Genomic DNA, 15,568 nt, shown 5'->3' with positions numbered 1-15,568 from the left:
TAGAAGATTCTGTTCGTGTTCACGACAGTAGCTTTGTATGTTACTAATCCGGGCCAAATTGTCCCAACCCAGCCCAGGTGACCGTACAGGCAGCCCAATTATCGCGCCTGATAAAATGCCAATATGCCACTCCCTCAATGGCGGAAGCTTACCGAACTTGAATCACGGGACTATGAGAGCGGCGGCCCGCGTGAGGCGACCGCGGCTGCAACGGCCGCTGCTGGAGCCGGCGCGGCCATCTCTTTCGCCGGCGGCGAGGGCCAAGACGGAGAAGGCACCCGCTCCCCTAACCCTTCCTCTGAAGGCCTTCAAGCTCCGCCTGGCCAACGGCCCACCGCTGGCGCCAACAGCGAAGGCCTTCAAGTCCTACGCCGAGACCTGCGCCTCCCTGCTCCGCCTCTGCCGTCATGCCGCCGCCGACGCCAGCAACCGGCCTACTTCCTCGGTCTCCTCCGCCCTGCCGCTCGTCCTCTCGTTGCACGCGCACGCTCTCCGCTCCGGCCTCGGCGCCGACTGCTCCGTCGCATCGAACCTCCTCACCGCCTACGCCGCATTCGCCCGCGCCGCAGACCGCGACCGGGCCTTCCGCGACTGCGTCGCCTGCGGTCCGGCCTCCTCCTTCGTGTACGACTTTATGGTGTCGGAGCACGTGAAGGCCGGGGACATCGCCTCAGCTCGCAGGCTGTTCGACAGAATGCCCGATCGGAGCGTCGTGTCGTACACAACCATGGTGGACGCGCTCATGAAGTGCGGGTCTGTGAGGGACGCGGTTGAGCTGTATGAGCGATGCCCGCTCCACTCAGTTGCCTTCTTCACCGCGATGATTTCTGGGTTTGTACGGAATGAACTCCACAGCTATGCACTCCCAGTGTTTCGCAAGATGCTAAGCTGCAGTGTGAGACCTAATGTGGTTACACTGATTTGTGTGATCAAGGCTTGTGTGGGTGCAGGTGAATTTGATCTGGCCATGGGTGTGGTGGGATTGGCGATCAAATGGAACTTGTTTGAGAAGAGTATTGAGGTACACAATTCTTTGATCACTCTGTATCTAAGAATGGGAGATGCAGCTGCAGCGCACAAGGTGTTTGATGAGATGGAGGTGAGGGATGTCGTCTCATGGACTGCATTACTTGATGTGTATGCTGAGTTGGGTGACCTTGAGGGAGCTCGACGGGTCCTTGATGCAATGCCTGAGAGGAATGAGGTCTCGTGGGGTACTTTGATTGCAAGGCATGAGCAGAAAGGTGATGCTGCAGAAGCAGTAAGGCTTTACAGTCAAATGCTCGCTGACAGTTGTAGGCCAAACATTTCATGCTTCTCCAGTGTGCTCAGTGCTTGTGGTACCCTTCAAGACTTAAGAGGGGGAACTCGGATACATGCCAATGCCCTGAAGATGGGTTCTACCAGCAGTTTGTTTGTATCCAGCTCTTTGATTGATATGTACTGCAAATGCAAGCAGTGCACTTATGCTCAGAGGATATTTGATTCCCTCCCACAAAAGAGCATAGTATGCTGGAACTCTCTTATTTCAGGTTATAGCTGGAATGGCAAAATGGTGGAGGCAGATGAGCTCTTCAAGAAGATGCCTGCAAGGAACGCAGCTTCATGGAACACGATTATTTCTGGTTATGCAGAAAATCGACGATTTGTTGATGCACTAAAATCTTTCAGTGCAATGTTGGCTTCAGGGCAGATTCCAGGAGAAATTACCTTGTCAAGTGTTCTTCTTGCATGTGCAAACTTGTGCTCTTTAGAGATGGGCAAGATGGTTCATGCTAAGATTGTCAAGCTTGGAATCGAAGATAACATCTTTATGGGGACTGCACTCAGTGACATGTATGCCAAGTCAGGGGATTTGGACAGCTCCAAGAGGATATTTTATCAAATGCCTGAAAAAAATAATATCACTTGGACTGCCATGGTTCAGGGACTTGCAGAAAATGGCTTTGCAGAAGAGTCTATTTTGTTGTTTGAGAATATGATGGCAAATGGAATATCACCTAATGAGCATACATTTTTAGCTATTCTATTTGCTTGCTCCCACAGTGGTTTGGTGGAACAAGCCATACATTATTTTGAAACAATGCAAGCGCATGCCATCCCACCTAAACTGAAGCACTACACCTGCATGGTAGATGTCCTAGCTCGAGCTGGTCGTTTGACAGAAGCTGAAGAACTTCTCATGAAGGTTCCAATTAACTTTGAAGCAAATGCATGGTCAGCTCTTCTGAGTGCTTGCAACACTTACAGCAACAAGGAGATTGGTGAGAGGGCAGCAAAGAAACTTCATGAGTTGGAGAGGGATAATACAGCGGGCTATGTGCTACTCTCGAACATGTATGCATCTTGTGGAAAATGGAAAGATGCTGCTGAGATGAGGATACTGATGAAAGGAGCTAGCCTTAAGAAAGATGGTGGGTGCAGCTGGTTACAGTTAAGGGGACAATATCACGCCTTCTTTTCTTGGGAAGCAAAGCATCCATTGTCATTGGAAATTTATGAAATCTTGGATCTGCTGATGTGGGAATCAACTATTTGAGTTTATTTGGTGGTTTGCTACGAAAGGGACGATTTTCTGAGAAAATGAGGATTCCCGTGTCTTCTCCAAATTCATGAAGACAAATAGCAGCACAGAGTTGTTTATGGTTAATTATTGGAAGGGAAATACTTCCCAGATACTGGTTTCTCGAGTCTTGATGCAATGAGTTACCCAAGTATTCAAGGATATATGCTTCTTAAGAATCATGAGCAACTTCTGGGTAGATCTTGGTTCGTGAATGATTTCATGGAGGAGAATGATGTTCTAAAGCCACTGCAAATTAGTTCATTGATTTTGATCCTGAAGCATTTGGTAATGCATTATGGTATACATGATTTGATGTAAACCAGCTTCAAAAAAACAACAGAGAAAATGCAACACCCCTTGCCGAAAAGTCTTGTAAGCTAATGCTCACTCATCTTTTTCTTCTTGAAGACCAATAAGTCCTGATGCTTCTGATGCACTCAGCTATGGCTCTTTGCCTCCACATGGCCACATGGGATGATCTCTGGGACCGCGCAGATTCTTCGATTTCTGAGTTGCCATCATCATCATCAGTTAATAAAAACTCAGATGCACATGTGTTTCACTTCCAGCAGTCTAGCAGTCAGTGTCCTGTTGCACTACTCACCGACTGAACCGCAGGTTAACCTGATCGGTGGCAGCCATCATCTGCCGCCTGCCGGTGTGTACGCGCGGGCGCGGCTTGACTCTCCGCGCCCGCCCGTCCGACCCGTCACCCGTGAGGCCCGGACACCTCAGCGGCTCGGTGGTTCACGTCGGCGGGCCCGCTCTTTTCTTTCTTCCGAACCTTCACCACTCTGCCCATCCGAGTATCCGACGCGCAATCAGCGTCGGGCCAAGCCAAGGCACCATCACTGAATCGCAAAACGCGTCGCCCTCAGGGGTCAGGTGCGTCTGCTGGGTTCTTTCCTCGCCTCCTCTCCCCCCACTCGACCACTGGAGCTCACACCACAACCGCTCCACCTTTACCAATCCCTCTCGTGTTTTCTTTTCTTGTTTGGTTCCAGAGAGTGTTGATCTTCTCACCTTGGCCGGTGGTCTGGTCGGCGTCGGTGGCGGGGATGGAGCCCCTGGAGGTGGCCATAACGATCATCTTCGACGCGCTGCTGCTGGTGTTCATGGTGAAGCTCTTCTTCGCCATGTTCCAGATGAAGCTCGTCGTCATCCTCTTCTACCTCGTCATCCTGCTCTTCGCCATGGCCTTCTCTGGCCGGGCACCCAGTAGCTTCTAGCAGGTCGTAGCACTAGCAGGGACAGGGAGAGCAGGTGACGAAACCTTTCTTTCCCCTCTTTTGTTCCTTCTTCTTTGGAGGGTAGATCGGTGGACTTGTGCAGAGCTACGTCTTGTGGGAAAATCATCTCGGTTTTTGTTTGAAGACTAATTTTTGTCCATGTATGCATGATCCGAGGAGTTAATTGCGTCAGCTTGAAGAAACCCTAATTTTAGTCAATCAAGAGCTTCTCCTACAGTTTCATACTTCTATTTCTAGGCAGATTCATGCTGCGCTTTTTGCCTGTGTGCCTTTTATTGTGGTTTCGTGGCTCGCAAAGAGCAGTGGTGCAGATGAAAAGTGATGATCAGTGAACAGTGTCGTTGCACAAATGCCCCCCTTTTCTTCTCCAGAAAAATTGCCATGTTTTTTTTCATCAAGTATAATACAGTTTTTGCATTTCTTTTGTCAAAGGGCCAAAGGGGCTCCAATTTCTCCTAGAACCCTAAATGTCGCCGTGTGATTTAAATAATTAAAGAAGCTTCCGGAAATGCCGAAGTGGTAGTCTTTCTCGGCTTCACGCGACGCAGATTTATTTTTCAATTGAAAGGAAAAGATACTTGTATGCAATCACCAATGACCTTTTGGCGTCTGCCTCGTATTTAAACATCAAAGGATCGCCTTTCTGGTATCAGCCTTTGCACAAGCTTTTGTCTATTCGCATTACATTCTCGTCCTGATGATGGATTGCTGTCAAATTCTCTGATGCATAAATTGATGCAGTCAGCGCACTATTTTGGGACCTGAACGTTCTATCATGATTTTCTTTTTGGGAACGTTCCATCATGATTTATGTTGCTTTCTCCAAATCTTTCATGCTAAAGATTGTTTAAAATTTGGTTGAAGATGTCGAAGTTGAATCAACGTTACAGCTTCGGTACCTGAGAACACTTCCATGCTGCAATTACTAAATGACATTTTTCCTAGCTTCAGATAAATGGTTCTACTTTTCCCTTTCACGATGTTCAGATAACTGATTCACCTACACCAATTCCCACAAGAAGGTTGTTGTAACATGATTGTAATTTGGGAACGCAAAAGCACAAAACTGAAATCAGAAATGATGCATGAGCCATTACAGAGGCATAATGCTAGAACCCGGAATTCTCACGAGCAATTGCTGCCGCCCTTGTTGATCCGGCAAATTAAGCCCTTGTCGGTGGCCTCGTCATTCCGCTTTCCCCTTGCTGCCACCCTTGGCGGCTTTGTAGGCGACGCCGTGGAAGTCGAGGAAGAGCGCCAGTAGCGACGCGTTGAAGACGGCGTTGAACACCCACCCGGCCATCCCCTCGCACCCGCCGGCGGCGAAGTGGAGCCACAACATCACGACGGAGGCGGCGAAGCTGAAGAGGAACTGCACGATCTGCAGCTCCGTGACGGCGCGCTTCAGCCGCCTCGGCCAGCGCAGGCCGACGCTGCAGGAGAGGTAGTAGGAGTACATGACGACGTGCACGCCGGCGTTGGTGACGAGCGCGATGGGCATCAGGGACTGGCGCGTGGCGAGCCAGAGGTAGCACATGGCGATGACGACGGCGTGGTGGTAGACGTGCAGCAGCGTGAGCGGGCGGCGGCCGAGCAGGATGAGCAGCGTGTCGCCGAGCTCGTACACCTTGGACAGGTAGAACACGTGCGCCCAGAAGAAGACGGGGCCCGACGCCTCCGTGGCGCCGCCCGGGGGGAAGCAGAACGGCCACGCCCACCGCGGCGCGGGCGCCGTGGCCGCCGTGGAGAGCGCGCACCCGGCGGCCATGGCGGCGGAGAGCGCGAGGAGGACCGTGTTGTGCGCCGCGGAGGCCAGGCGCAGCGCCCGCGGCGGGAGTGGCGGGAGGCGCGGGAGGACGAGGCGGTGGAGGACGAGCACCGCGGCGAGGTAGCCGCAGATGACGGCGGCCGCGAAGGACGGGGTCGCGCCGAGCGTGCGGCCCGGCTGCCAGCGGAAGGACGCCACCGCTGGGTGCTCCACCAGGAGCCACCGCGCCCGGCTCAGCAGCAGCGCCGCCATCGGGAACGCCTCGGCCTCGCTCGCACCGGCCGCTCAGACCTCGCCTGCTCCTTGCTGTGTGGTCTCCGCCCTGACACGTCGCGCGGACGGGACGAGCCGGTGCCCGGTGGGTAGCGTGGTGGCCTGGTGGGTGCCGTAGCCGTGGACCACGAGGCCCAGAAAGCCCACATCTTGAGAATTTGGGCACACTCACTTTTCTTTCCGAATTACTGTTCGACGAGAAGTCGAGACGCATGGGAAACAAATCGCATTCGACCGAGTTCACAGCAATTTTAGCTAAGCTAAGGACCCTACAAATCTGTACACAATAGATCAAATGTGTGCTGATAGAAGCATAAACACTTCAATTGGAAATCTATGGCACCAGCAACCTTAACTGTGATCCCTGAAAGTGGAAAGGTGATTTTATCATCATACCTAAATTCTTGCCTGAAGATCAAGAAAATGGTTCCAAGCAACTACAATATTGTTCTGGAAAGCAAGTGGAAATAAAATAGTGCACACAGTTCAAAGTAATGCTTGGATACCACCCATATTTGATCGGAAGTATATCCTGTTTTGACACTCGAAACAATGACTTCGCAGTTTTGACATCCCAAACATGAGGTCGCTTGATTCTTTGACATTTTACATTTCTAATATGTTTTCTTTTCTATTCTCATTATTTTGGCATATGAAATTACGATACTACCCTTGCCCTATCTTTCTCCTTCCCTTCCGTTCCGTTACCTCTACTAGAAACCGAGGCACGGCTTTGCTGGGCCGCGCTTGGATCGTTGTGGTGTTGTGGTCTTGTTCCCGCGTGTTGCTCCGTAGCTTGTTTAAGAGGAGACGCAACAATTTTACGATCTTCAGGTTTTGCTATTTTGGAGACATGATATCCGCAAGCGTGGAATTTTTATATATTACTATCGATATTGTACAATGGGCATGGAAGTGGTTACATGCAGAGTTGGTGCCAGGATTCAGCTAACAACCATTCGCCAAGTTTTGGTGCTATCAGGAACATATCAGATGAACTCTAGACATGGATCCACCAGTTCTCTGTTGCCAAGTTGTCATGCACTCCTCGACCCATTCGACATTCGACAGAATCTTTTTTTACCAAGAAGTTCTCCTACTTTTATAGAAATCCAATAACAGGCAGTTCATACAGATGACATTCGACAGAATCTAACTCCTTGATCATTTTGGGTAGAATAGAAGGAAGTTTATATTTAAAGTTGTGCACATGAAAGTAATTCAGTTAGCAGCTGCAAGTATCACACCAATTGATTACATCATAAGCAAGATGGCTTAGAACAATCAATAGAATGGGGAAATTGGTACTCAAGGACTCAAGGCTACATGCATGAAACATTAGTTAAAGCCTGAAAGGACAGTTAAATGTAAAGGAAAAATGCATAAGCAAAGAACTTTTCAATTGATAACATTATAGCACAGGTCGACTGATGCAATAGAGTATGTGTAAATGCTAGGTAACACTGTAACAGTAAGCAAGCATTTGTTGAACTTCAAACATTTGGTGCTGGGAGCACAATAGAAATTTTTTTTAAAACATTTGGTACAGATATTTGCTCTGAAAATCATATGAAGAATACATATCTAATTTCCACATAACTTACTGCAAGATTGTTCCGTTCAGCTTATCTTCCAACTTGATCACCAAGTCAGTTGCAGCAATAGTATCAGTTAGCCTAGTAGCAGCCAGTTACAATCAAGCGAGCAGGTACCAAAAGGAGAATTCAATGGAAGAGTCTCGAAAGGGAGCCTACCGGCAACTCTTCCCTTTGTAATCGCATTTTCAACTCGAGTGCAGTTTTCAGACATATCACCTTGTTTTTCGAGGTGCAGGAGATAGCTAGCGGTGCCAATTAAATTGCTTTTGTCATAGCAGAGTGCTTCCTGATCTTGTGATGTGAACATGTGGGGTTGAATCCCGATCTTTCGATGAGAGAAGGTGGATAACTCGATTTGGGGATGGAGACGACTTTCATGGCCCGACTATAACCATACAAGAATGTTGTGCCTTAGTAACCGATACACCACCTCTAATGATCACCGCGATCTTATGGAGCACGATCAACCAAACCATTAGGGTAATTCCTGCAAGCAATCGAGGAAAACAAGCAAGAATAAGTAGAACAAACAACTCAATTGCAAATATGAAGATAAAAACCAATCTAAAATCACAAAGTTAGGGTTCTAAATCGAGTATATCAGATGGTCTAATCAACACACGCGTCTACAAGGAAGTAGCAATGGCTAAACTTACATCTAAACAAAACCCAGTGATGGCTAAGGGGTATATGGACTTGGGAGGACGACCACCATGGTGTTGGGGTCGTGCTTCAACCCTAGGACACGTTCCTGATGGACTCAACTTGATACACGGCCCATTGGACCAAAATAAGGTGACACAACACCATAGATAGAAAAAAGCCTATGTAGTAAAATGACGATCGCGGCCGCCTCAGAAAAGATATGGATGAGTCTGGATCCATATGAAAATAAACTTGATAAGGTTTCCATGTACTTGAATGCCCCAATTCGAATCCGTATGCGACCGTGGGACCATCACAATTTGTGATGTTCTGCAGTCTGAATCCAACTCCGAAACGTGTTGGATTTGATCTCTTTCTTAAAGTGACGTGGTGGCATGCTGGGGAACGCTGGGAATTCTTGGATTTGGTCCTCCATCAATTTCTTTGGACCTCCATGCATTCCATGTGTGTTTAACACTTTTTTATATCTATGTATGTATTTCTGAAAATGACAATGATCACGCATCATGGTACAACATCAGTTCATCAAATGTATCAAATACAATCATGACAAACAATTATTCCATTTTTGAATTAAAAGTTGCTATTGTGGTTGTATCCGAGCAGGTGATTTCCTTATCTTGATTGATTTAAGCCGACCGTGGTAATTCATTGCATTTCTCGTTATCTGAAATGCTATCTGTTGATTCTGTATCCCCGTGCCTTAAGCACTGCTCTCATCGCCTGTCCCCGGGGCGGTGCTGGTCTGCTGCAATGGCATCGGTCTTACGCCCTTCTACGACGGCGGTACCCGTGGCATACTGCCGCAAGCTCACGGTCACCCACTCACCCTCGAGCCTTCGCTGAGTTTCTCGCCGGAATCTGTCGAGGACAGCGGCGGCGGCAAAAACTCTGTCGGGCTTTCCCGCGCCAACGCTTTGCGATCGTCCTTCTTGACCTTCTTGACGGCACATATCAAGAACGGCGACGGCGACCGATGACGACGTGGAGACACGCGCACCTATGGTGGATTGAATCAGCTGCTTCTATCGCCCGATTCGCTTGCAGGCCGCTAGCCGCCACGCCACCCCAGGCGATGTCCCGTGGCAGCGGACGGGAACGCCGGCCTGAAGCACCGCCAGCATGGGGACGCACTAGACATTCCACCACGTCAAGGTAGAGAGGGGAGGGACAGAGTCACAGGAGGCACGAGTATATCGGGTGGGCGCATAGCCCTGCGGCGACGCCCATCAAACGAAGTATTGATGGGGTGCTTCGCGAGTCATGGCGAAACTGCAGAGGTCGGGAGTCAGGACGAGTCTAAGAAGGACGACGGCTCGATCAGCTTCCAAATGCACGGACGACGTGGCTCAATGCGCGCTCGCGTTTTGTCCACAGGTTTCGTCAAAGAGATTCCTTCCGTTCTTTTTCTTCGCGAGATCCAGGAGCTTCCCGTCGCTGCTCGCCTCGGCTCTCCGTCGTCCGCTAACCCCTCCCCAGACGACGACCCGAGGTCAATGGCGTGGACGTGATCTGATCTGGAATGGAACCTGCGAGGGAGAGCAGCACGACGCGGCCCAGAGCCTATTGCGGGGCTCCTCCGCCGGCTCTTTCGACGGAATTGACTTGCATGTATGCCGTGTGTATTTTGTTTCCAAGTGCTGTTACCAACTGCCATATGTGTGAACTATATGTGGAAGTTAGAACTACTTGTGTGAACCATGTCTGGATGTTGATGAACTATGTGAACCATATGTGAACTTGTGCCATCTTGTGTTGCACTGTTTGATGTACCTGGTCGGATGTTTGTGATGAACTATTTATGTGTTGCTGTCTCAGGTATGCTCCAAGGGCTAAGATGGTCATTTTAGGTGTCCTGCACAGTGAAAAAGATGAAAATGTCAATGAATCAAGCAACCTCATGTTTGGGATGTCAAAACTGCAAAGCCATTGTTTCAAGTATCAAAACTGCGAAGCCAAATATTTCGAGTGTCAACATTGCAAATTTCTCATCCTCTGCAGTACCGCTCTCTACAATTGAGTCACTAATGCGTGGGACCAAAGTTCACGTGTCAGTGATTCAACTTCAGCTACATCCACATTCCGCCTAATTTCAAATTTCGCAACATGAGAAAATGCAAAGAAGATATTTACCAAATTCACATGAGCTAAAACCATGCCCGAAAATGTAAAAGCATGCCCGAAAATGTAAAAGCATCTATCAACATCACCATAAAAAAATTATCCACAGAATCAACAAAAAATCACGACTGAAAAACAGAACCTGCACTGAAATACATTCTGACTGTTTTGGTTGGTGATAGTAGTTCTTCAGAGTTGCATAGTTTAAAACTTGCACAGCTTAAAATGGCTTCTGCCATACCTCTAGGTCTCAGATATCTGTTGCGTCAAAGCAATCAGTGGACACCCAATTCAGGCATTCAGGCCATCCATGCTAACTCCAACACACCATTTTTCCAGGAAGTCAATTAAATCATGTCTCCAGCCATTGGTACACAAAGCCTAGCAACACAAAAGATCTTTTGAGTTTAGGTAGGTTCGTGTTGCTCCTCACATTCACATATTCTTCAGCTAAATAGTTAGGTATGTAGCCTCATTTAGCACATTTGGGCAAAGATCACGGTTGTCGCAATCGGATACCATGACCAAAAGATCTTTTGAAGTTGAGGTAGCTTTGTGTTGCTCCTCAGTCCTCACATTCACATGTTCTTCAGTCAAATAGTAAGATCACACTTCAGATACCATGACAACAACAGTGTGCATAACATCTTTGTATTCTAGTTCCATGGATCACCGTCATACGAACATATGATGTAACATACTTGGCGAATCTGAATGCATTCAAACGCTGGATATTTATATACGGCTCAATGTGCTGCATATCAGAAGGTGATCAACGAAACTCCATTATATTTACACAAATTCTTATTGGGAAGCGGAGTAGACACTGATTCTGAATTTTAGCATACTTTTAACTTCACCCATGCGATAAAACAACTGAGCCTTTAAATATTCCTTTCATCTAGGAGCATAGTAACAGGCAGATAGCACAGGAACCAAAATATCATTTCATCAGAGCACAAATGTAACCACACTCAGCCATTGAATTCATCAAGCAAGACAACTACATTGAATTAGCCTCAGCACATCACCTCCGGCATAGAAGAGGCAGCCCACGAGCTCAGAAGCAGCAGTCGCAGTCGAAGGGGCATAGCGCGGTGCCGCCAGCATCTGCCTTGCCAAACCCGAGCTCGTCGGCCGAGTATATGGCGAGCCCGTCCGCCGTTCGCCGCCGCGGTCTCTTCTCCTCGAACTCGTCGTCGTCGTCCGCCACCCGCCCCTTACCCTTACTCCCCGGTGTCTTGTTGATCTTCTTCTTGCTGCTGCCTCCCTCCGCCTTCTCCTTGGGCTTCTTCCTCTTGCCCCCATGGGCCTCAGCCTCCTCCAGCTGCGCCGGCTTCCGCTTCTTGCTCGCCTTGGCGGCGCTGAAGATCTCATCGATCTCGTCCCTTGCCTTCTGCTTCTTCGGTTTCTTTTCCGCCGCCGCCTGCACCGGCTGGTCCTCGGTGGGCTTCGGGGGCTTGGGTTTCTTGTCGGAAGAGGCGGCTTTGGGGTTAATAGGAGGGTTGGCGGCAGAAGGCTTCTTCTTGTGGGATTTGGTGGCCATCGGAGAAAACAGAGTAGGGGATTCGCCGCCGCCGCAGGAGCTGACTGGGTTCGTGGTTGAGGAAGGCGGCGAGAAGGGTTTGCAAACCGGGCTCCCCGTCGCCGGCGAGGGCGAGGGCGAGGGCGAGGGCGAGGGCGAGGGCCGGCGGGGAGGCGCGGGCGGCGCTCGCGTCGAGGGGCTCGGGCGGCCGGCGTGGGGCGCGGGCGGCGCTCGCGGCCGGCGGGGGGGGGGGGGCGCGGGTGGCGCTCGCGGCGAGGGCGGCCGTCGGGGGCGCCGGCGGCGAGGGGGCGGCGCAGGGAGCGAGGGAGATGGATTTGGGGTTGCGGCGCAGGGAGCGAGGGAGATGGATTTGGGAGGTATATACCTAGGTTGTTGTTGTTGGGCTGGGCTAGTTTTTGGGCCGAATTGTATACCTAGGGCAGCATCCACATCATTTGCTTCCTCATGTAGCCAGATTGCTGGATCGGCTATCTCCATGGCTCCGCTGGGGAGAGCGGCCTCGGCAAACTTATGCAGGTCCAAGGAATCTTTGAACAAGTCGTCAGTAGGGCTCCTTCCAGTAAACATCTCAAGCAACAATATGCCGAGACTGTAAACATCCCCAAGGGTTGAGACAGCACAATACTCGCCATACTCTACATGTATTCAGATTTCAGACATTGTTTGATCAGCACAATTGTTTATGTAAATACATGCATTGTTTATGGAAAAACATGCAAATGCAGAATATGCTAACAACAGTGTGAGTAGGATCTCCGGTTACCTGGAGGAACATAACCAATGGAACCTCTTATTCCAGTCAAGCTAACTGAATTTAACGGGCTCATGCCTGTGTTATCAGTTAAGATTTTTGATATGCCAAAATCTCCAACTCGGGCACTCATGTCTTCTGCAAGGAGAATGTTACTTGGTTTGAGACCGCAATGGACTATTGGTGGCTGACACAGGTTATGAAGATAGTACAGAGCATCAATGGTATCAATGACGATGTCTAGTCTCTGAGCTAGGCTGAGCGTGTTGCTTAGAGTGTGTATTTCAGATTCTGGATGAAGCCAATCTTTCAGACTGCCCTTGGACATGAATTCGAAAACCAATGCCTTGAATTCATGACCTTGTGGATCGATGCTTGAGCAACAAGTTATGACCTTTATGAGACAACGATGACGCACCCTTTGCAACGCCTCACATTCGGCCACAAAACTTCTAATAGACCCAGACTGTTGTATGTTGAACACCTTTACAGCTACTGTAGTATCTTGATCATGTAAAGTGCACTTGTAAACCGCACCATAGCTTCCCTGTCCGAGTAAATTGGCCTCTGCAAATCCATTTGTTCCATTTGACAACACATGATAGGAGACTCTTTCATACTGTTCATGCAGTGCCATGGGTATGAGTTGGATCCCCTGTATTTGTCTGAGCTTCTTTTGGATCAACTGAATGATAGCAACAACTAAAACTATGAATACCAGCCCACTTATTGATGTCAGGATGATTACAAAGGGTTTTGACAACTGTTTTTTACCTTTTTCTGCAGTAGGCGTGGAACATGGAGCTAAATGAAGCTGAGGGATTCCGCCACAAAGCTCACCATTTCCATCAATTGACAAGTAAGTTCGATTTGAAAAAACACCCCCTTTCGGCACTTCACCTTGCAAATTATTGAACGACAGACCCAGTTTTGATAACGATGTCAAATTCTGGAGAACTGTGGGTATCAGACCTGACAATTTGTTGTGTGCTAGATACAGTTGTTGCAGGCCGCCAATACTACCAAGGAAATCAGGGATACTCCCGGAGAGCTTATTCAAGGTTAGGTTAAGCAAAGTGAGACCTTTTAAATTCTTCAGAGATTGAGGTACGGTACCTTCAAACGAGTTATGGTCTAGCAACAATTGTTCCAACGATTGCAACTCCCGATGCTATCTGGTATGCTGCCTGACAACTGGTTTCTTGACAGAATCAGTTGGTCAACCTTTGCCAAGCTACCAATTTCACTAGGAAGTGGCCCAGATAATGAATTGTATGATAAGCCTAAGTAGATAGAAAGTTAAGGAAGTTTCAACATCTCTCCAGGAATCGTGCCATTGAGTCGATTCGTTGAAAGATCAAGGATAAACAGATTCTTCAAGTTTCCCAGGCTCGCCGGGATTGGCCCTTCCAACTTTCCGTAGTACGCATAAAGCCTAGTCAACTGGGTAAGATTTCCTAGTGATGAAGGTATGAGACCTGACAAACTAGTACTGTAAAGGCCTAACTCAACCAAGTTTTCTAGCCTACCCATGCTCTCCGGAATCACTCCGGATATGGAAGTATTTGCCATCTCGAGTGTTTGTAGACCAACCAAATTTCCAATGTTTGATGGAATAACCCCAGAAATCCTATTGTCTCCCAGATAAAGAGTTTGCAGAGTTGTCGACAGGTTTACAATTGAGCCAAGCAGTTTTCCATTGAAAGAGTTGTCAGCAAGAACTAGGCGCTGAAGCTTGCTGCAGTTTTTCAGCGAAGCGATGAATTCCCAGCCCTCCACGTCATTGGCTTCCAGCTTGTTTCCATTCAAGTACAGGTTAGCGAGACCTTGCAATATCTCCAGAGCAGGAGGAACATATCCGGTAAAACTGTTGCCTGTGAGGTCAAGGTCTGTGAGAGCAGAGGTTGGAGAGCGAAGGCGGGATAACTCCACTGAATCTATTGACACTAAATCCAAGAATATCTATGCTGTGGAACCTGCCACTAATAACAGAAGGAATAGTTCCACAGAGCATATTTCCTGCCACCAGCAACTCCTTCAGCAAGGACGAATTGTACATAGAGTGTGGGATCATGCCCGAAAGATTATTTGCAAGGAGTGCAAGGACCTGCGGGCCTTCAACGTTGCCCAGTTCCGGTGGGATATGACCCTTGAGCTGATTTCTGATCGATCAAGATACTGCAGGGATGACAGGTTGGCCAGTGATCCTGGGATGGCACCCGTCAAGCTGTTGTTCCTAAGTGACAGAACCTGAAGGCTTGTGAGCTTATGGCCAAGCTCGACAGGGACACGCCCATGGAGCCGGTTGCTGCCAAGCCTCAGTGACAGTAGGTTGATACAGAAGCTCAGGTTGGCTGGCAGCATACCGGAGAAGGCATTGTAGCTCAGGTCAAGCGTTTGCAGACGTACCAGACGGCCAATGCTTGCAGGGACCTCCCCCTTGAACCGGTTGGAGCTCAATTGAGCATTCTCAGGGATGTAAGGTTCCCGATGGCCTGGGAGAGGGTGCCGGTGAGCCCGTAAGAGGGCAGGCAACAGCATGCAGCATCTCTCTGGAGCGTAGTGCACCATTCCCTTGTGTGAAGACCGATTCATGATGCTACATTGCAATTCAAAATTTGTTTCCCTTCTTGACTTTTTGTTGTACCCTTGAAAGCCGTCTGTCATTCAGCGCCAGTGTTGACACGGCAAAGATTCATCCCATGCCATTTGGCTTGCTATTCTCGAGGGAAAATAACATATCGACCAGTCATTGCCGTAACACTGTTTTCCTTCTAGGAAATTTCCCTCCTAAACTTGTGCGGCTGTCTCAGTCACCCCATGTACTTGCAAATTAGACTTTGATAACCACATCATCTCGTCTCCGTTTGCAGCATTTGTCTTACATATTCCGCTGAGCTGTCAGGCATAAACCGAGTCTGACTCAGGTTAGCATAGCACGTTGATTCACAACAAGGAATACATGCTTTATACTCCCTCTGTTCTCAAGTGGCCTCCAACTGAAGTGCACAGTAGCACAATAACGAGAA

The 15,568-nt window shown here is 48.8% G+C and overlaps 3 protein-coding genes and 1 pseudogene across 9 annotated transcripts; 1 reads left to right on the top strand and 3 right to left on the bottom strand.

Annotated features, from left to right (window-relative positions):
• Nucleotides 1-37: 37 nt before the first annotated feature.
• Nucleotides 38-3,117, top strand: LOC117836979 (pentatricopeptide repeat-containing protein At2g13600). The gene is made up of 2 exons (XM_072290696.1): nucleotides 38-2,938; nucleotides 3,008-3,117. Exon 1 carries the CDS (start codon nucleotides 38-40, stop codon nucleotides 2,537-2,539), a length of 2,502 nt encoding a protein of 833 aa, XP_072146797.1. The 3' UTR covers nucleotides 2,540-2,938; nucleotides 3,008-3,117.
• Nucleotides 3,118-4,762: 1,645 nt separating this feature from the next.
• Nucleotides 4,763-6,142, bottom strand: LOC117836980 (fatty acid elongase 3-like). The gene has a single exon (XM_034716508.2). The coding sequence runs from the start codon at nucleotides 5,834-5,836 to the stop codon at nucleotides 5,003-5,005; it is 834 nt and encodes a 277-aa protein (XP_034572399.1). The 5' UTR covers nucleotides 5,837-6,142; the 3' UTR covers nucleotides 4,763-5,002.
• A 1,083-nt stretch (nucleotides 6,143-7,225) lies between these two features.
• Nucleotides 7,226-12,027, bottom strand: LOC117836982 (uncharacterized). Of its 7 annotated transcripts, none has more exons than XR_004636217.2 (4): nucleotides 11,274-12,027; nucleotides 10,484-10,623; nucleotides 9,895-9,976; nucleotides 7,973-8,602 (listed from the first exon to the last, which is right to left on the bottom strand). XR_004636217.2 is itself a non-coding variant. In XM_034716511.2 (2 exons), exon 1 carries the CDS (start codon nucleotides 11,786-11,788, stop codon nucleotides 11,303-11,305), a length of 486 nt encoding a protein of 161 aa, XP_034572402.1. In that variant the 5' UTR covers nucleotides 11,789-12,025; the 3' UTR covers nucleotides 9,722-9,976; nucleotides 11,274-11,302. The 7 variants fall into 7 exon arrangements, 1 of the variants encoding a protein (XP_034572402.1); XR_004636216.2 differs by lacking the exon at nucleotides 7,973-8,602 and adding an exon at nucleotides 9,722-9,787; XR_011897032.1 differs by lacking the exons at nucleotides 7,973-8,602; nucleotides 10,484-10,623 and adding an exon at nucleotides 7,226-7,942 and having other exon boundaries at nucleotides 11,274-12,025.
• Nucleotides 12,028-12,519: 492 nt separating this feature from the next.
• LOC117835195 (uncharacterized) lies at nucleotides 12,520-15,292 on the bottom strand (annotated as a pseudogene).
• Between the last annotated feature and the right edge of the window lie 276 nt (nucleotides 15,293-15,568).

This window comes from Setaria viridis, chromosome 9, assembly GCF_005286985.2.
Source record: "Setaria viridis chromosome 9, Setaria_viridis_v4.0, whole genome shotgun sequence".
NCBI classification, from domain to species: Eukaryota; Viridiplantae; Streptophyta; class Magnoliopsida; order Poales; family Poaceae; genus Setaria; species Setaria viridis.
This window is presented reverse-complemented; position numbering and strand designations above follow the sequence as displayed.